Raw genomic sequence first — 19,625 nt, forward strand, 5'->3', positions numbered from 1 at the left:
ATAAGTATTATGGCAGATGAATACCACAATAGTGTACCAGATTAAATCTAAATTTACAGATGCAGTGAAAGCTCTTTATTTGGCATGCAGAAGCATTACAATTACAAAAGCAGTTGTTGGCAATGAACATCCCTCCAATGATGCTTATTAAAAATGTATTGAAAAATATAACCAAGTAAGTGTGTGTGTATATATACATATATGTGTATATATATATATATAGATATATATATATCTATATATATATGTCTGTGTAATAAAACAGTTTATTTATTAATAAATGATATATATCATTTATTAATAAATAAACTGTTTTATTATATGTGAAAGTGTATTGGGTGCAACGGTTCCATGGCCGTGCCACATTGGCTTACGGTTGCTATGGAAAATGTCCACAGCAACAGTTTGTGGGCGGAGATTACCATCGTCATTCACCCTGCGCGGATGATAGACGGGCTCCGTAAACCAATTGACGATCGAGAAATATGCAGGTGGCCAATTAGAACGCAGCTTTAAAAAAAAAAGGGGGAGCCGTAGTTCGATAGAGTGAACGCGCGTGCGCGAGGCAGCAGCAAGCAACAGCAGCAAGTTAACCAGAAGCTCTGCGAGACAGCCGCGAAAACACTGATGGTAAGACGAGAATTTAAAATATACATATGGTAGTTTACGTGCCGCTAACTGCCGAGGGAGCTACGTTAGTTATACGAGTTGGCGTTGCGTTCGCTGACAAGGCATATATTCTCTACGGGGGGGGGGTCTGCGTCTTCGTCTAGCCGCTAATGTAACGGTGACGTTAGCATTAGCTACGCTGCTAGCAGTATTGTGTGCTGTCCTCTCTGTCTGTCTGTCAGCTCACTGACGGAGCTAACGTCACTGTGTTACCAAGATTACACAAATACAAATATATTATATACAAATATATACAAAACCTTTATTACAACACCAACCAACACCAAATACAGCAGCTGTAATATCTGATCTGTAAACTGAATTATTAATCTATCGGATTATTGCGAAGCAGACAGCCTGCTGTTTATTTACTGAGCATTTGTGATCTAGTGGATGTTTAAAACCCATAACAGATTAAGAAGAAAATATAATTTGTCCCCTATCTGTAATTATTATTATGAGAGAGAAAGAGAGAGTAGGCCTATTGATTCATACAGAAATTCAATTAAGAATTATTGATTTACCAGGAGATGTATTATACTATTCGAGATGCCTCTATGGAAGAGAGAAAGGATGCATGTTCTTTTATTGGTGGGAAAATGTATAACTTTATGTTAGATATTTTAGTTTTTTTATTTGTGGAGACTCCTCTATGTAGATGCACATGATGCCAGCATAATAAATATTTTTCTTCTTTTTTTTTTTCTTTTTTTCTTTCCTGACAAAACAGCTGTGTTTAATTCAAATAGTATGGATAAACTTTTTTTTAATAATGGTAATGGCCTGAAGAAAAATAAAGTGTAAACATGTAGAAGTGAGATTTGATTATTATCATGTGTGAGACAGTATTTCTATAATAAGCTTAAACTTGAGCTTGAACCTCTTCGCTCATTTTGTGTCTTTTCTCTTTTTATTTATTGCCCTTTTGTTGTTTTGTTTCCTTGTGCATTCTTTTTGGGAAAAGTTTTAATAAGCAACTAAATAAATTACTCCTGAAATGACCCTTAGCTTTATGGTCAAACCCTCATCGTCTGGAGCTGTGCATCATGTTCCCTGATCTCTCTGCAGACCCAGCACGAGGAGCCGGTCATTCCGCTGACATGGACAAGTACGAGAGGGTAAAGAAAATCGGGGAGGGTTCCTTCGGAAAGGCCATCCTCGTCAAATCCAAAGAGGACGGACGCCAGTATGTCATCAAGGAGATCGGCATATCGGCAGTAAGCTCCCGTCCACCGCGTTCACACCAGCTCCCTCCTCCCTCCTGCTCCTCCATCCCATCCTCTCTCTCGTCTTTGTCTTTTCTGACAGATGCCGAGTAAGGAGAGGCAGGAATCTCGCAAAGAGGTCGCCGTCCTCGCCAACATGAGTCACCCCAACATTGTCCAGTACAAGGAGTCTTTTGAAGGTACCACGAAGTTAATAATATAATAATATCCCGATGGACGCACTATTTAAGGTGTGTGTTACGACTCCTCTGAATGTCTTATTAAATTCTGTCCAGAGGGGGGCTGCCTGTATATTGTGATGGATTACTGTGAGGGCGGAGACCTCTTCAAGAAGATCAACTCTCAGAAAGGAGTGCTGTTCCCGGAAGAGCAAGTAAGCCGCTAACACAGCTGTGAACATGTGGAGTAAATTGATCGCATTAGCTGGTGCCGTTCCATATCTGTGTCTTTGAAACGTATTATTAGAGAGGCGCCTTAATGGACGGGCTTACATGGGCTTCAGCCAGGGGCTTCGACCAATCAGGGGCCTCTTAATAATAGTAATTATTATTAATAATAATAATAATAATAATAATGATAATAATAATGATGATAAACGTCCATATTCGTGGACTCTGGGGGTACAACCAAATCATTGAGCACATTGCTCTACAGTGCCCCCCCTTATGTTGTTAAGCCGTTACACGTAGAACTGATGTAGATAGAATGTTTAATGTTGGTTTACCTTCTTCTCCCCAGATCCTCAATTGGTTTGTGCAGATTTGCCTGGCACTGAAGCACGTGCACGATCGGAAGATCCTCCACAGGGACATTAAATCACAGGTACGGCAGCGTCGCCCCTTCATCAGCTATTAAAGGGATACTTCACCCATTTTAAGCTTGTGTTGTTAGAAACCCAGTAATATTTTTGAATGGTCGTGCATCATTCCCTCATTTTCCCCAGAGATGGGAGATCTCCGTATTTCTATTCTGGAAAAAAAGCCTTCGATGATGTCATCGGAGGCTCTTTTTCAACCCGCCTATAGGGGGCGGGACCTACAGAGACTACAGACCTATTACAGATCAATGGTGGGACCCACTCCCCTTTAATAACACGTCTTTTCCGTAAACGTCCTGGCAGAACATATTTTTGACCAAAGACGGGACGGTGCAGCTCGGAGACTTTGGCATCGCGAGAGTCCTGAACAGGTGTGTGAAATGTCGGTTTTGCAGATTTTTTGCCAAATGATAAAAAAAAATAAAAAAAAAATTAAACTTTGCTTTCCGTCCTCTTCTCATTTTTTCAGCACCGTAGAACTCGCCAGGACGTGCATCGGCACCCCGTATTACCTGTCGCCGGAGATCTGCGAAAATAAACCGTACAACAACAAAAGGTAGAAGCTCGATGATGTGAAACGCCATAACTTAATATTATTAGATATGAAGCCGACTGGTTCTGTCCAGCCAAACTTGTGAGTGGTGCAGGGTTTCGTGGTGTCTTCTGCGCGATGTCACGGTGTCGCGTCTCTTTAATTGAGCGAAGCTGCTCGTCTGTAGCGACAACAGGAAGCTACTATTGATTTCCTCTTTAACTACGTTAAGTAAGCATGTAATGTAATCCTCTTTAGAACACAAGCGATGGAGTCGATGCAGCAGCATCTCAGTGTCTCAGTGTCCCGTTGGGACGTTTCTTTTTTAGGAGAGACACTAAAGGGGAGTAGAGTCAAGAAATAACTTGTTAATATCTCCATGAAACCTCCCCAGATCATTACTTACAATAGTTCTCTGAAAAAGTACATTGTAAATATGAAAACATGGCACTTTAATACTAAATATGTTGAAGAACATAAATCAGAATATTGGATAAAAAAATTTAAAAAGAGGGAATGTTGGATATCTCTTTGTGTCACTTCATAAATAAATAAAAACTCTCAACAGACGATAAAAATATCAATTTTCTCCATGTTTTTATTAATAAAATGAAAAATATAAATGAGGCTATAAATGAATAAATGAAGAAACCTTCATATAGAAAGGAATGAAAGTGTATGGTTTGGTGAATGTAAGATATTTAGAATCAGCCCTGTTGATTACTGACATTAAGATCATTCTTTATTTTATGTTACATGTAATCTTAAATGTTCTGTTTAAATATGCAAATTAGGGATTATCTAACCGTATAATGGTAACTTTTGGTGAATTTCTGAGAAATCTACAGACACAAATAGACAGAAATATATGCCGAAATGTGTGTTTTGGGATATTTTCTGTCCTCTAGTCTGAAAAAAGTTAAATTATTATTATTATTATTATTATTATTATTAATACAAACAAACAAATGGAAGGGGGAAAAGGTTAAAGGTAAAAAGCAAGAGAGATTATTTTATAGAAGCAAAATAGATAAAAATCTCTGAATGGATCCGTGCATGAAAAGTCATTTTTGCCTCATTGATAAAGAAAGAAAACTGATTTAAAGTGACTTTAAATGTCATATTGAGTGGAAGTGAATCTCCCCCAGATCTGATCCCTGCCTGTTTATGTGTATGCTCTCTCTCCCCTCCCTCCCTCTCCCTCCCTCTGCAGTGATATTTGGGCCCTAGGGTGTGTCCTGTATGAAATGTGCACTCTTAAGCATGCTGTAAGTATCCAACGTGTGAGCCCATTATTAATCCTTGCAGATGTAATGTATCCAACGTGTGCTTTGATCTCTTCCCTGTTCGTATGTAACGGTGGACAGAGTCAGTTCTTCCTCTCGTAATCTAATCTGGAGCTCTTTGTCGTCTTGGCTTTATTTTGACCAGACCGCCGCTTCCTGTTTACACTGACCAACGGGAAATACAACTCTGATGACTGACAGAAGTTTAACTTGATGCTGCTGATGTGTTTATCATGTTATTTGAGTAATTCATGATTATATGGGGGTTAATTAGTGTTAAATCGGCCGTGTTATGATGAATAATGAGACAGGACCGTACAAAAGTCCCAGGTGACTGTAAACAAGTGCATGTATTACTGTGGAATCACTGTCACACACATATTTAATGAACTAATACATTACAGTCAGATACAGAACTTTACAGCTACGTATACAGACGTATAAATCAGTGAAAATAAGATGACTATAAATGGCCTTAAATAGAGATCTATAAGATCCCCTTCTGAGCAGATTTAGTAGTAGTTTAGCTCTTTGCTGCAATCGCATATCTGCCGTCATTAAATCCTGTTGTTGGTTCATTTGCTTTAACATCAGAGTCCACTTGGAAGCGGACCGAGACCCACCTTGGTTGGTCCTCGCCAGGTTTAGATCGAAGGCTGTCACACCGGCCCGAACAAAGCCTACTAGCCTGGTCTCTGCACCCTGGTCCCTGGACCATCCCCGGGTCTGATTATCTCCCCCGGTGGTCATTGATGTGTTTCTTTTCCCGTGTTCTCCTCCCCCAGTTTGAGGCCGGCAACGTGAAGAACCTGGTCCTGAAGATCATCCGGGGCTCGTACCCCCCCGTGTCCATCCACTACTCCCAGGAGCTGCGCTCTCTGCTGGCGCTGCTGTTCAAACGCAGCCCGAGAGAGAGGCCGTCGGTCTGCAGCATCCTGGACAAACCCTTCCTCACCTGCAGGATCGAGAGGTTCCTCAGTCCACAGGTAGGGGGCAGTGTTCGGAGTTAGATGCAACTAAAGATACCTTGAAGCAGAGCTCGCTATAAACTCTGTAACGCTCTCTCACAGTTCCATATATCAGCTCCTAAAACCAATAATCCAATGATCCTGCTGAAGAAGGAAGTGGTAATAACTGCAAACAGATCCGGTTGTTATGAACCAAACAACACATTATTGTCCACTCTGACGCGTTAAAATTTAGTGATCTAGTTGGTCACAAAACTCCACAGATTATGGACAAAAAGGCACAAAAATATATAATATTCAGAGATTGCTTGAAATTAGAGAGCTTGTGTGAATTAAGTATGTTTAAAAATATGAGAAAGATATAAAAATGAATAAATCGAAGGCATGATTAATAAAAATGAAATGTTTGGAACCGTTTCTGTTTTGTTTAGTAGAATATTTCTAAGTGTTTTCCTTTTGGGAACATTAATAACGACCAACATACATTTCTACCACTAATTGTGTTTAGTCAACAAAAACAAAAACAACATTAATTGTCATTTTCTCTGGATTCCAGATCATTGCTCAGGAATTTCGCCATACTCTTCTTCACAAGCAGCCTAAAGTGGGAGTGCAGGGACCACCAGGTAAGCAACCTGTGTTGTTTTTATGGGTCAGGAATAAAGGAATAAAAGCTTCTAGATCTTTTAAGAGCCGACCTGAGACATGAAGTTAGTTGAGTAATGGAGAAGGAGCAGGAGGATCTAGTTCTCCTCCCTTTCAGCCATTTATTGGATCAAATTGTTAATATTTTTTACTTGTGTAAGAAGCAAAGCGATGGGACAATTTAGGATTTTATCATATTTATTTTATCGATTTAAAATAGGATTGTATTTGATTAAAAAAAGCTCAAAATAAATAGATCGTGGTGAATTTCCGTTATCGGGTTAATCCCGAATATTACCACAAGAGTGACTTGAAATAGCTGTTGGCTTGCTATCATTTAGAGAAGTGATTTAAAAAAATAGAAATTAAAACATACAGGACTTATTACGTCAGAAAGCACAGACTGTTATTGTCTGATCCTTTTTTCTTTTTAAATGTACGCAACAATATCTTTTTGTGATTATTGCAATAACCTTGTGAATCGTAGTTATTTCCAGTCAGATAACGGTGACATTTTCTTCCTCTGGTCCCAACGCCTGCAGCCAAGCGTTCTGCCCCTGGCTCCACGCCGATAACCAAACCAGCCGCCAAGTACGGAGTGCCTTTAACCGCCAGGAAGGCGTCGGACGCCGCCAAAAAGCCCGTGGACAGGAAATCAGCTGCGAAGCATAAACCGGTCAGTGGATTTAGATGTCAAGCTCCTCGCCTGCCATGTTCGGAGGCCTCGCCCATCTGTGTGTCTGTGTGTTCTTTTACATCATAGTGTGTCGGCAACCTCTGAACCCCAGTGTCATATGTTGCTTAGGCCCCTCCCCCAGCAGCCCCCCAGAGGAGAGTGAGTCAAGTGGAGGAAGAGAGGAAAAAACAAGAGGTACAGCTGAGAGCCTCGAACTTCTATCGGGGGTCTGTGTCCACACGAGGCAAGCATCGTTGTTGTCCGGCTGCTTCATATTGAAAGTCTCTTTTTTTTTCAGAAAAAAAAAAAAACGCTGATGATGTCAAAAGCAGAAAATTGGAGGAAAAATCTTGAAACTTATAACGAAGAGCGAAGAGCTCGTTAGTGGCAGCAGATCCATCCATACATACATAAGTAGGAGGCAAACGTCCTCAACATCAAACAAACCGATAGTAGACCAAATAGATGGTGGTTAAGAGTGGTTGCCATAGCAACGCTGGCAGCCTGCGGATGCTTTTCTACCAGAAGACGTCGCTCTGTGGACACAGACCCTCGGATTTCCCTCCCTTTTTTCTCTCCCCCCGTTTACTCACATGAAGCTCCCTTTCCTACCAGCATTTATTTATTATTATTAATTTTTTCCCAGTTTCTCCTCCTTCTCATCACGCTTGCTCCCTACATTCACCTGTTCTCCCATCCACAGTGTTTCTGCCGGGTGTAGCTTCCTCCGCTAACCAACATTAACTTTCTCTCCTCCAGCAGTCCTGCTGCCTCTCGGCCCTCACAGCGGGTTTCTTTAAGATGTTTTTCTCTCTTTTTCTTTCTTTTCTTTCCTTTCTTTGTTAATTGAGATGCTTTGTTCTGCAGGATGGCATCAGGAAGAAACGGATAGAGCTGATTGAGAAAGAGAGAAAGCAGAGAGAGCAGGTGGGTGTATTAATACACGGTAACATTTCTGATGGATCAGGAAACATCAAAGTGTAAACGTCTGTTTTGCCTCTCAGGTGTTCCTGTTGAAAGCGGAGCAAATGAAGAGATATGAAAAGGAAAAGGTCAGTGTCATGTTTGTTCCTATTGAGTGTGTAGTTATCATCTCTTCTTTGATGTATAAAGCCGTTGCCGTAACAACAGTGAACCTATCGTCCGTGACAGATCAATCGTATAAACCAAGCCAGAGAGCAGGGATGGAAACACGTCCTGAGTTCCAGTGGAGGAAGCAGCCCAGAGAGGAAGGTACCGGATTAAACATTCTTCCACCAAACACTGTTTAACACTTTACAGTTTCAATTTATCAGTGGATTTTACAAACATTTATTATCAGTTTATAACCACTTTTCTAAATCAACATGAACCTCTTCTTCACATCGGCATCAATTAATCTGCAAAAGAAAATACATCACTTTTAAAGCAGGTTAATGACAATCAATTTTAATTTTAATTCTATCAATTCTAACCCTTTTTTAATGGAGTGTGGTGCAGCCACTCACTTCACATAAAACACACCGGATCTACATTACATCACCGCAAACATATTGTTTGGTCTAACTAATATAAAAAAACAGAAAATAACCCCTAGACCCGATGAAACCATTTAACTGTATCGAGATAAATCAGTTGGTCTCCGTCTCATACGGCTCCTCCTTCATGCTCACATCCACATTTTGTCCCTTTGACTCAGTGTTTTGTCGGCGGTGGAAAGAGGGGCATCCCCAGCTGCGTTCAGGGTCCCAACCCTTCAGCCCTCAGCAGAGAGGGATCCTCAGCAGGTCCAGCCAGTCCCCTTCGGTAAGAGCTCTCTTGTTTTTTACTTGTTTTAAGCGTGTTGAATGATAGATTTTTATTTTTTTTTAATGGCGTCTCCTCCTCTGTGTGTAAGTAGCGTGGCGGCCGCCGCCGGCCCGGTGCTGCCCAACGGCCCCGCCCGACTCCTGAACTGTGACGCCATCAAGAGGGAGCTGCAGAGGCTGCAGTACGTTTCCAAACCGGTCCACGTTAGCAGGTGAGTCACGTGGCTGAAACACATCAGCAAACCCTGAGAGAAACCTGTCGGAGAGATACGGACTTATTCATGAACTCATCCTGTTTTATTTTTTATTTTTTTATTAAGTCTTACATAAATTAATGACAGTTAGTTTTTTTTAGAAATCCAAAAATATATTCATAAATAAATACTTAAGTGTCTAACTTAAAGTAAGTATATACGGATATCCCATCTACACATATACACGAATAATTATATACATCTGATACCTACAAGTAATAAGTAAATAGTGTTTAATGTTCACTAAGTAAATAACAGCAGTAAATACATGATAATGCTTACTTATGCATTCTCCAGGTGCACATACACATCAAAAGGTATAAGATAGTGTTGGGGGAAAAAATAATACAACTAAAAAAAGGGAATAATAATGATGATAAATTAACCAAAAAATGAAATAATAATAGTAGTAAAAATAAAAAAGGGAATAATGATGATAAATTAACCAAAAAATGAAATAATAATAATAGTAAAAATAAAAAAGGGAATAATAATGATGATAAATAAGCCAAAAAAAGAAATATTAATAATAAAAAATAAAATAGAATAAATAAAAAAACATATAATAACAAAAATAAAAGTATGGAGAGGAGGGGATAAGAATCCTGTTTTTACCACATCCTGTTTTTCAGGCCACGCGGTCATGCGGCTGCTGGACGGGCCTATCAGGTGGAGGAGTTTCTACAGCGGAAGAGAGAAGCCATGCTCAACAAAGTCCGCGCCGAGGGACAGCTGGTACGTAGTCTGACCTTGTGCTTGTGATTCTAAGGGTTTAGGAGTGTTAAGTCCTGTTAATATTGTCAAGGCATCCAGAGATGAAACGTGACACAGACATGCAGACAGCTGATGTAAGCACACGTCATAGTTTGTATTCCAGGAACAAAGATATGGGATTTTGTTATCAAAACACTAAGAAAATAGTTTTTTGGGGGGTATTTTTCTTGGCATATGTTGTTGGGGCCCATGTGACCAGGGATGTGATCTAAAGAGAAAAAGAAAAAGGCATTTTTCATTTGATCTCAACTTTAAAGTACATAAAATATCTGTTGCTGTCTCTTTGTTTCGTAGTTTTTCTGAATATAGTTCTGCATTGCTCAATTTTTGAAGAACCGTGTAGAAATCAATGAGCTGAAATAGATTAAAATAGCACGTAGAGCCGTAGACTTGGGTGGTAATCCTTCTGTGGGTTCATTATTATGACTCATCCCTCTTTTTTTTTTTACATTTAGTCATTTTATTTAAGGTTTGATATAAAAAACATAGCGACGTCATCTCCTGGTCCCAGCTACGCTACGTCCTTTTTTTTTTCCCCAATGTGGTTAACGGTAAACAGGGAACTCGGCAAAACCTGGCAGCCATCTATGGGAGCCGGGCCGCTTCAATTCGGTGCAAACCCAAAGCCAACAAGGAGGAGGAGGTAGGAGCCCCGGGGGCCCGAAGCCTGAAAGCCTCACCCTCCACCTCACCTCGCTGCACGCCGGCTTGTCTCGTCGTCCTCCATACGTTTCCCCCTTTTAACACTCCCATCATCCAACCCAGCAGCTCAGACCCAACGTGTGGTGTTCCAGTCAGCTGTTGCACTATTTATTTGGCTGCTCACAACAATAAACACCATTATTTTATTTTGTCTGTTTATCGTTTATAATGTCCCCATTTTTAAATAACCACACCACCTCCCTTTTGAGTTGTGTATTGCAGCTTTTTTTTTATTTATTTTTTTATAAATGTGTTATTTTTTATTCTGGCTGATGTAAAAACACTATCATCATACTGCACTGTGGATAAAACGTTGAGATTTTAATTGCATTTTATTTATGGTTTGATTGTGACGTTCTCAGGAGTACCTGTCCAGACTGAGGCAGATCCGCCTGCAGAACTTCAACGAGCGTCAGCAGATCAAAGCCCGACTCCGAGGAGAGAAGGTAACGGCTTCCTCCACTCCCGGCAAACCTTTTCAATGAACGCTTTCCACGTTCCTCTGTGACGTTTCGTCGGTGTGTCTTTTCTCAGTACGACAGCGACGGTTCGGACAGCCAGGAGTCCAGCGAGGAGGCGGAGCTCCGGAGGAAGAAGATCGAGGCTTTAAAAGTGAGTCGGCCTGTGATGTAAAGCACATTTAGATGATACACAAGCCAGCCACACAGTGACATCAATGTACCGTCCTCCAGGCCCAAGCGAACGCCCGTGCTTCTGTTCTGAAAGAGCAGCTGGAGAAGAAGAGAAAAGAAGCGTACGAGAGAGAAAAGAGGGCTTGGGAAGACCATGTAAGCTCTTATTCTCTGTGTATTACTCGGCCTCACTGGTTCATTAGTGTGGTCTAATCCTTGGGGTCGTTGTGGAAGCTTGCAGCTCGAGGGGGGAAGGCCGGCATCGTGGCGGCAGCATCGTCTACCTCCGACAGTCCTCCACAGCCCAGTCCCTCTCAGTCAGACCCGGACCCAGATCCACCTGCAGTGATCTCCATGACGGCTGCTCTGAAGGACGTTGGAGGAGTCAGTACACATTCACAAAGTCTGTCACGCATGTAGTTTCAGCATGTTTTCCTAATATATAACCATGTTTGCCCTTTGCAGATTACTCCACTTAAAGAGAAGTCAGCAGGGCCGGAGGCGTCTTCGGTCATCCAGGTGAGTGTGTGAGACGTGAAGTTCATCTTTCATGACTGATTCAGAACGATGACACCACATAACACCTTTTTTTTTTGTGTAACAGAGTGAGAAGAAGCAGATCCTGCGCCGACTCAACCAGAATCTCAAAGCCCAGATCCCCGTGGAGGAGGTGGAGGAGTCCCCCCCGGAGCCGAGTCCTGCTCCCGACAAGGACCGGCCCGACGCAGAGAAGCGGCCCTCTTCCAACGCAGACCGGAAGAAGTGGGACACGGCAGAACTGCCTGAGCTTCCTGTGGCCCAGCAGACCTCCGAGGAGGCCTGCACCTCCGCCAGTAGGTCGAGCTCACTCTCAAACCTCGTGGTATTAAACGGGATCCTCAGACCCTAAACCAGAACCAAGATGCACAAGCTCATCACAGCTTCTTTACATTGGCTCCTATTTTTGTTTTAGGATAGATTTTTATTGATTACTTTTGAGGCTTTTCATGACCTGACCTTTTCTATCTACGTTGAGAACCTTGGACAGTGGTCTTCTGGCTGTTCCAGAGTCTAGGATGAAAAATTAAGGGGTTTTCGGGATCAAGGCTCTAGAATGAGGCTGTCTGAGTCGGGGTCTACTTTCAGTTCTCTTCTAAAAACATGCTTTCATTGAAAATAAAGGTTTACGAAGAGATTTTTTATCCCGGACTTTATCTCACCAGCGATCTCGGCGTCTCCAGATGATGGACCTTCTTCTGCCAGAGACCGGAAGAAGTGGGAGGCTGGAGTCCCGCTCGTCCTCTCTGTAGCCCGACAGACTCTAGAGGAGACCTGCATCCGGACCATCGGTGAGTCTCCTGCTCCCCAGAAGGTATACATTCAAATAAAATTAACATACAAGTGTCCTCCCTCTCCCCCGATGTGTGGCAGAGCAAACGGTGGGCGAAGTCATACAGATGGGGGCGCTACGACAGGAGGAGGCTCCCAGGAAGGTGTGGGGGGCTAATCCGGACTCTCAGGTCCTGAGGGTCCTGCAGGAGGCAGAGCTGCAGCCTCTCACCCAGCAGCTGGAGGATGTCACCCTCTGTGAGGAAGACCTGTCCAGCCCCGGTTAGTCTGCATTCAGTCTTCACTGGTTATGATGTACTCTGAGGATATGTATCTGCTCACGGGCGATGCCGTATCCCCCCGCCGTAACCCCCCCACAGATAAGTCGAACCGGACGTCAGCAGCTGAGAGTGTGAAGACGCCCGATGAAGCGTCGCCCTCTAAGCCAATGCCGCCCGCTGTGGTCCAGATCCCCGAGGCCCAGAAGGAGAGTCCACGCGTCCCAGACGCCTCGCATCAGGACACGTCTGTGGCCGTCGCAGTACAAAGAGCGGCGCTGCTGTCCGGGATTCAGGGTCAGTGTCTCCACGTGGATCAGATGTCACCGCTTTAGGCTTTTACTACGGGCGTAACGCTGTACAAACTTCACGGTGCATAGGGGGAAAAAAAGGCTTTATTGTTTGTTAAATGCAGATCCGGCAGACATGGAGTCGGTGGTTTTGGAAGAGACGCCCAAACAGGCGTTGCGTCCTCCGGCTGGTGTGCAGAAGGCTTGGGAGCAGGAAGCCCAACGGCCAATGTGACTGTTTTTTTTATTATTATTAATATTTTTATATAAATGTGTCCTTTCTTTAATACATTTGAAGACATCATGCATGTTTGTGGATCTAAACTGTGCTTTCCTTCCAGGCCACCAGAGGGCGGTGTAAGACCAGCAGGCTCTAAGGAGGGTGAGAAGAGTGCAGAGAAACCATCGGAATATGCTGGTGAGGTTCATCTTTAGTGAGGTGTTAATTATACGTTATCAATACAGCATCCTCAGAGCAAACTACTCCACTAATGTAAATATACATGGTTTTACAACAGAAATCACACATTTATTGATACATAAATGAGCAACAATCAGCAAACAAGCTCCATGGCTGCCTGGTTCGTGATTAACAGTGACCACACTTCAATAAAGTACACGGGAAAAGTAGTTTAAAAACAGAAATACTACACTTCCAAATAATCATTTTCCATATTATTTCATTTTCAAACCAAACAATATGGTTTGTTGATCGGTGTTATGTATAAACGAGGTTATGTTTCATCTTTGATCTGATGAAGTTCCAAGCGGGATTCAGTGTATTTATTATTGTGATTAAACCTTCTATCCCCCCCCCCCCCCTCCAGGGTTAGCTCAGTGCGAGGAGCCCCTGTTCATGAAGTTGTGTTCCCCGGTCCACCGGCGCACCGCCGCCCTGGTGCTCCTCTCGGCCCAGTCCTCCATGGACGACTCCTCCTCGCTGACCTCACGCTCACGCTCCGTCTCCCCTCTGCGCTCCAAACACCACGATGCCCTCCTCATCGGCCTCTCCACGGGCATGTTCGATGCCAACAACCCCAAGGTGAGTCTACTGGAGCGTTTCCTGGAGCTGGCGTGGCTTCATGGGAGTCGGTGTCATGGTCTCCATGATGGTACGGGATCTGTGTTACATGTGGACGGTTCAGGGGTTGTGGATATTTATGTGTCTTAGGTTAACTCGGGGTACTTTTCCCATAGAGCAGGACTAGAACACGATCATGACTTTCAGAGTTAATGAATTTCAGAGTCCCCACATCACCATGAGCAAAGAGTTACAGCGTTAGAGCGCCACATAGTGGAGAGAAAAAACTGCCTTTTTTAGATTTTAGGCAGGAGTCTGGAGCAAACCGGTCCGAGGCAAACCTGAGCCAGCCCTTAGTATAAGTCTTCTCAAAGAGAAAAGTTTTAAGGCGATTCTTAAATGTGTCTGCCTCCAGAACCGGAAGACGGTTCCAGAGAAGAGGAGCTTGATGGCTGGAAGCTCTGGCCCCTGTTCTAATTTTGGAGACTTTAGGAACTACAAGTAACCCTTTATTCTGAGAGCGTAGAGCTCTAGTAGGACAGTAGGGTTTAATGAGCTCTTTAAGATATGGTGGTGCCTGACCATTAAGAGCCTCGTAAGTGAGGAGAAGGATTTTAAATTCTATTCTGGATTTTACTGGGAGCCAGAGAAGCAAATACAGGAGAAATGTGATCCCTTCTTCTAGTTTTACTGCAGCATTCTGGACCAGCTGGAGAGATTTATTGGAACAGCCTGATAATAAGGAATTGCACTAATCCAGCCTGGAGGGAACAAACGCACGGACTACTTTGTCTGCACCTTCTTGAGACGGGACGGGCCTGATTTTTTAAGTGTATTGGCACTCAGTGTGATGTCAAGACGTGGTATTTTTAGCTAGGAATTCAGTCTCCGTTTATTAATGAGGAGGTCTGGAATAGAACAAGGGCCATTAATCAAGCGGTCTGGACCTGCAGAGGGTCTGATAGGACACAAAGATCATCCATCAACCTATATCTCTATATAACCTTCATCTGGGACATTTGGAATCTGCAGAACCGAATCATTTTTTACACATGAAGAGCTGCACTGAATATGATCGTGGTGGGTTTAGGTGTTGCTAACTATGAAGGTATAGTCGAGATGTTTTCTTGCAATCAATTTAGTCATATAGAGATAGATTTGTCTCAATTTTATTTGTGCAAGCAGATTGTGTGTGAATGTGCAAAAAAAAGAAATGTAAAACCGATTTTTGTGTAAGATTTAGATGCACAAATGCCTTTTGTCTTATTTTTTTAATATAATTTGTGGAAGGATATTTTTACAGATTACACATTTACACACGGTTTGTTGATCTCCACACCATTGAGACTTCCTGTCTGAGCCCCATCAAGGTGATTGAACGCGTCTCTGTGTTCTTACTGGCAGATGCTGCGGACCTGCTCTCTGCCAGACCTCAGTCGTCTCTTCAGCTCTCAGCAGGAATCGGTGGTGACGAGCGGCGCCCACGTTGCCCCCGACAACAACCTGGAAATCGAGGACCTTGAGGATGCAGCTAAGGACGACGACCAGTCGGAGAATGAAGAGTAAGACAAACGCTAAACAAAGACGTGATCTGAAGTACTGTACAGTTTTGGTTCACCACAGCTGGAGGAACCCAGAATAAAGAATTTATCTGTGATTTCATATCAATAACCAGATAAAAATGATGCTGAAATAACTCCATTATGATGGTGATCAATAAAAAGTGTGAAGTCATGCTTTGTTAGGTCTGTCTGAAAGACCACAAGCTAACTACTTTTAAAACGCTGGTTTTCTGAATGGAGTCTGGTTGATGGATGCTAGGCTATGCTAACATTGTAGCTGCTCCATCAACACTCCAAACAAGTTAATCTAGACATAAATACAGCAGAGACCTTGTTGTTTGGACCATATCGTACGTTTAAATAAACACCTGGTGTGTTGATGGTCTGCCGTGTATATTTTCTATAATCCCTGATCCGTAGTGCATACGAGGATGAAGACCTGCAGGACATCCGGGCCTCCATGGAGAGACTCCTGCAGGAGGAGGCCGGTTCAGGAGACTTTAATGGGAACCCTCCAGACGGCGAAGACCAGGTACTCTTCACCAGCATAGCAGCTGAGATAGACCAGGATCAGATGGCTGTAGATGACGACGACGACGATGATGATGATGATGATGATGAGGAAGGAGAAGAGGAGGAGGAGGAAGAGGAGGAGGAATGCTCTAATGGAAGTCCTGGTGATGAGGAAGCAGGGGAGCTGCTGACCAACGGTGTCGGAGAGGGGAACCACAGCAATAACAGCCAGCTCAACGAGGAGTGGCATTCAGGTAGGACAGGATGTTGGATGGTCTTCATTTAGTTCAGTTATTTTATTGTAAGAACAAACGTTGTCACGGCATTTTGACATCTGAATGGTTTCTGTGGCTCAAAGCGCACACACACACACACACACACACAGAATAATGATGAACAATACAGTAACAATAGTGTTTCACTAAATAACCACACGGGAAACCAGCAACTCTAAAATGAGTGTTTCTGTGAATGAAGTCTGGTGGCGTTGAAGAGAGCAGAGATAACGGCTTCAGTTCTGTCTGACAGCCGTGAAAATGTACTAATATAGCATCCATTTAAAGTGATATAGAGTTTTAGGAGTCTATTCAAATATATCCACAGCAGCACATGACTTTGCTCCCGTCTGTTTCTATCTACTGTATTATACACACCGACTGTGGAGACGAACCTCGTTCACTTCAAAGCACCTGAACTATCCCTGTTTTAATAATTTACATCATATGATTTATGCCTTTTAATAAACGGCTGGGTAATAAAAAAAGAGGTGCTTCGTTTGCAAAATGACCGATAAATCCCACCGTTACCCCCTCCCCCCTCCCCTCCCCCCGTAGACGGCAGCGGCGAGGAGCAGGGCGGCGAGGCGGCGCATCACGACAGCATCTTCAGCCGCCTGGAGGAGCTCCGCTTCAACCTGGAGCAGCAGATGGGCTTTGAAAGGTTCATCGAGGCCTACAACAAGATCAAGGTAGGGAAGCCCCTCTCGTAGCCCCTTAAAGGCAACGTGAGGTTCACTAACCGGATGTTTTTTTGCTTTTTAAGGCGATGCACGAAGACGAGGAGGAGAACATCGATCTGGGCTCCAATTTGGTCCTGAGCATCCTGGGAACCGAGCACCAGCATCTGTATCCCAACATCCTCCACCTGGTGATGGCAGACGGAGCATACCAAGAAGGTCGGTTGCTTCTTCGTCGACTGTAGATGTTTTTGTTTTTTTGTCCTTTCATCATTTTCCACCGTGTGTCTGAAAAGTGGATTTCCATCTGATCCCTTTGAATCGTCGCGTCTCCTCAGAGTCAAGAAGCGACTAAATAGATGTGAAACGCACGCTCAGGGCTTTAATTTTTTTTTCTCTTTCTGCCGTGTACCAAGTCTGCCGTCAGAGACGAGGAGTGGTTCTGTCGAGTGTGACAGGTCTCCCTCAGGACGGGAGGCAGGCTTCAGACGCATCCGATTCCTTTGTGTTGTTCCTGCCTCTGTTCTGAGAACGCTGCCTCTCCCGGCTGCTGTTTGAAGCATCGAGCAGAGATGTACCTGATACCTGCTTTGTACGGAGCACCGGCCCGATACCAGCGGGGCTGTCTGAAAATGATCACAACTGAAACTATACTATAGTAGATAATTACCTCACAGCCTGATTAGTAGACCAACTGTGTTTCTATTAAGCACACTTTCATTTAATTTCTACGACGGCGTATTAGGGCCACTGTAGGAAAGAAAAAGAAACGGAGCAGAGAGACGGGGGCAATAATAAAAGTTGCAAATTTGCGAGTTTATAAAGTGGCAAATTTGCCTCTATATAGTGTGTGTGTGTGTGTCGGTCATTCATTGTGTCTCTCCCGCTCTCTCTCTCTCGTAGATAACGACGACTGACGTCGCCGCCGGTCGCCGTGACAATCTGCGATCTATCCGACGTCTTCCCGTGGCACTCGCCGCCGTCGGCAGACGGATCTATGCATGAGGCGTCGCAGCCACGCATCTGACAGTGTTTCAGGCACACTTGCATGATGGGTAACTAGTGCACTCGAGGCTGCGGTTTCGTACTCTTGACTATCAGCGCCAGACTCTTGTTGTTTTTCTGACCAGTGTTTCATTCTGAAGTGCATTATCTGAATACACAGTTTGTATTAACCAAAGTGAACGTCATGATGTTCCTGTAAAGCGTCCATTAACGGCTGTGTTGTGTTTTTAAGTCTGTCGTTGGTTCAGTTAGATACCTTTTATTTTGGCGGGGCAAAGATCTGGTCCTCTCAGGTGCTCTTCTTTCTAATCGTCACATTCTGTACCGCAGCATAAACAAAACCCAAGTCTCACCACTGACTGGGAACCAGTTCCACCTCCTCTTTCTTAAAACTCATTAAAAGTCAAATCTGTCTAACACGTCTCTGAAATCAGAAAGGGATTTCTGTGAGACTTCCTGTGTGTTGCCATGGTGATGTAGCAAGACTGTAGATGTAGCGGACTAGGGGAGACGGACATCCAGTGCAGAGAATTGTACTATTAATAATAAGAATAATTCGTATTTGATTTGTAAATTAAATATTGTAAATGTTTGTACGAAATAAACCCTTTTTCTTTTTAGAGTGTGTGGACTTTTATTTTCTTACTTCCTCTGAACTATAACTAACGTTATTTTCCGGCTGCTCGTCGGAGAGGAACGAGTCACATGTCGGACAGTTTAATTTAATATTTAGTTCTGTCGTGTCGGCGTTGTGTTGGTTTGTTTCCCTTCAGATCAGCTGATTCTGTTTTGTCCTGTACCTGTTTTGTATTATTCCTGAGCACTGATTTGCATTTTAAGAGGCGCGTGGAAGGAAGGCGACGTCCCACTGTGATGACATCACAGCTCTTCTTCATGCACGTATTTAACTTTTTATCATTTCTCTCAGTTTTGATGCTTTCCTTCTCCCGGTTCATCAAGCGACGTTTTCACGACGTGTCCACGTCACGTCTCATGTTGTCTCAGCATTCTTGGTGTAGTTCCCCCCCTCTATGTTCCTATGGTTACAACCCAGCACATCCCATAATATCTTCACCGGTTGTCTTGACGGTAGCTCCAAGCCTCCATCATGGCTGCTTCATTCCAAATGTCAAGTTTTATGACTTTGAAATCAGCTGAAGGACAGATTTGTTATTGATTTGTGAAAGCTATCGATCTGTTTACCAGTTAGAGGAAGAGGAGAAAGAGAGCGGAAGAAGAGGAAGAAGAAGAACGGGAAGAGGAAGAATGAAAGGAAACGAAGGAGGAAGGAGAGGAGGAAGATGTTTTATTTTCATAGGTTCTTTCATTATTTTATCCCACTCGTTTCCAACAATGTTCTGAACAAGAAAACCACATAAAACAAAATTAACATTTTAAAACAGCAAAAAGTTCAAAACAAGATAAAGATATTTTATAAATCACATAAAAAGGAACAACAGACTCTTTTATTGAGTGTCCGATGATTCTTCTTCCTGTTTTAAAGTCCTGATGCTGCTAAAATAATCTGGCTCATCACATAGCGAAGAATAAGGAGGCCGTTTGAGTGGAAAAGAAAAATGTACAAATGTTTTTTTGGCTTTGCAAAAAGAGAAAGTAGACGAGGAAGGAGGCGGACAGGAGGAGAAGTTCCTGTCAGACCAGATATCTGGACTCAAACGAGGGAAACCAGCGGACGGACCGAGTCCTTTAAATCACATTCTGCTC

At 43.2% G+C, this 19,625-nt stretch overlaps 1 protein-coding gene across 5 annotated transcripts; it reads left to right on the forward strand.

The window, feature by feature from the left end:
• Nucleotides 1-565: 565 nt before the first annotated feature.
• On the forward strand, nt 566-18,502 carry nek1 (NIMA-related kinase 1). Of its 5 annotated transcripts, none has more exons than XM_084010603.1 (36): nt 566-630; nt 1,738-1,886; nt 1,978-2,074; nt 2,171-2,268; nt 2,634-2,717; nt 3,016-3,083; nt 3,182-3,268; nt 4,458-4,512; nt 5,316-5,516; nt 6,055-6,124; nt 6,686-6,819; nt 6,949-7,014; nt 7,687-7,746; nt 7,824-7,871; nt 7,972-8,052; nt 8,498-8,604; nt 8,696-8,818; nt 9,493-9,595; nt 10,194-10,277; nt 10,699-10,782; nt 10,871-10,948; nt 11,029-11,124; nt 11,203-11,352; nt 11,434-11,487; nt 11,573-11,801; nt 12,171-12,296; nt 12,379-12,558; nt 12,657-12,851; nt 12,970-13,075; nt 13,186-13,262; nt 13,672-13,886; nt 15,270-15,427; nt 15,848-16,194; nt 16,774-16,907; nt 16,982-17,114; nt 17,799-18,502. In XM_084010603.1, the coding sequence occupies exons 2-36, from the start codon at nt 1,770-1,772 to the stop codon at nt 17,810-17,812; spliced, it is 4,059 nt and encodes a 1,352-aa protein (XP_083866729.1). In that variant the 5' UTR covers nt 566-630; nt 1,738-1,769; the 3' UTR covers nt 17,813-18,502. The 5 variants fall into 5 exon arrangements, with proteins under 5 accessions (XP_083866729.1, XP_083866727.1, XP_083866728.1 ...); XM_084010601.1 differs by having other exon boundaries at nt 12,657-12,837; nt 12,947-13,075; XM_084010602.1 differs by having other exon boundaries at nt 8,699-8,818; nt 12,657-12,837; nt 12,947-13,075.
• The last annotated feature ends 1,123 nt before the right edge of the window (nt 18,503-19,625 follow it).

Source organism: Eutrigla gurnardus (assembly GCF_963514095.1).
Source record: "Eutrigla gurnardus genome assembly, chromosome: 6".
NCBI classification, from domain to species: Eukaryota; Metazoa; Chordata; class Actinopteri; order Perciformes; family Triglidae; genus Eutrigla; species Eutrigla gurnardus.

Coding starts and splice junctions, on each gene's coding strand:
- nek1 (XM_084010601.1), top strand. CDS start 1,770: ATGGACAAGTACGAGAGGGTAAAGAAAATCGGGGAGGGTTCCTTCGGA. Junction 8,605..8,695: donor GGTCCAGCCAGTCCCCTTCG/GTAAGAGCTCTC, acceptor TCTGTGTGTAAG/TAGCGTGGCGGCCGCCGCCG. Junction 10,278..10,698: donor AAGCCAACAAGGAGGAGGAG/GTAGGAGCCCCG, acceptor TGACGTTCTCAG/GAGTACCTGTCCAGACTGAG.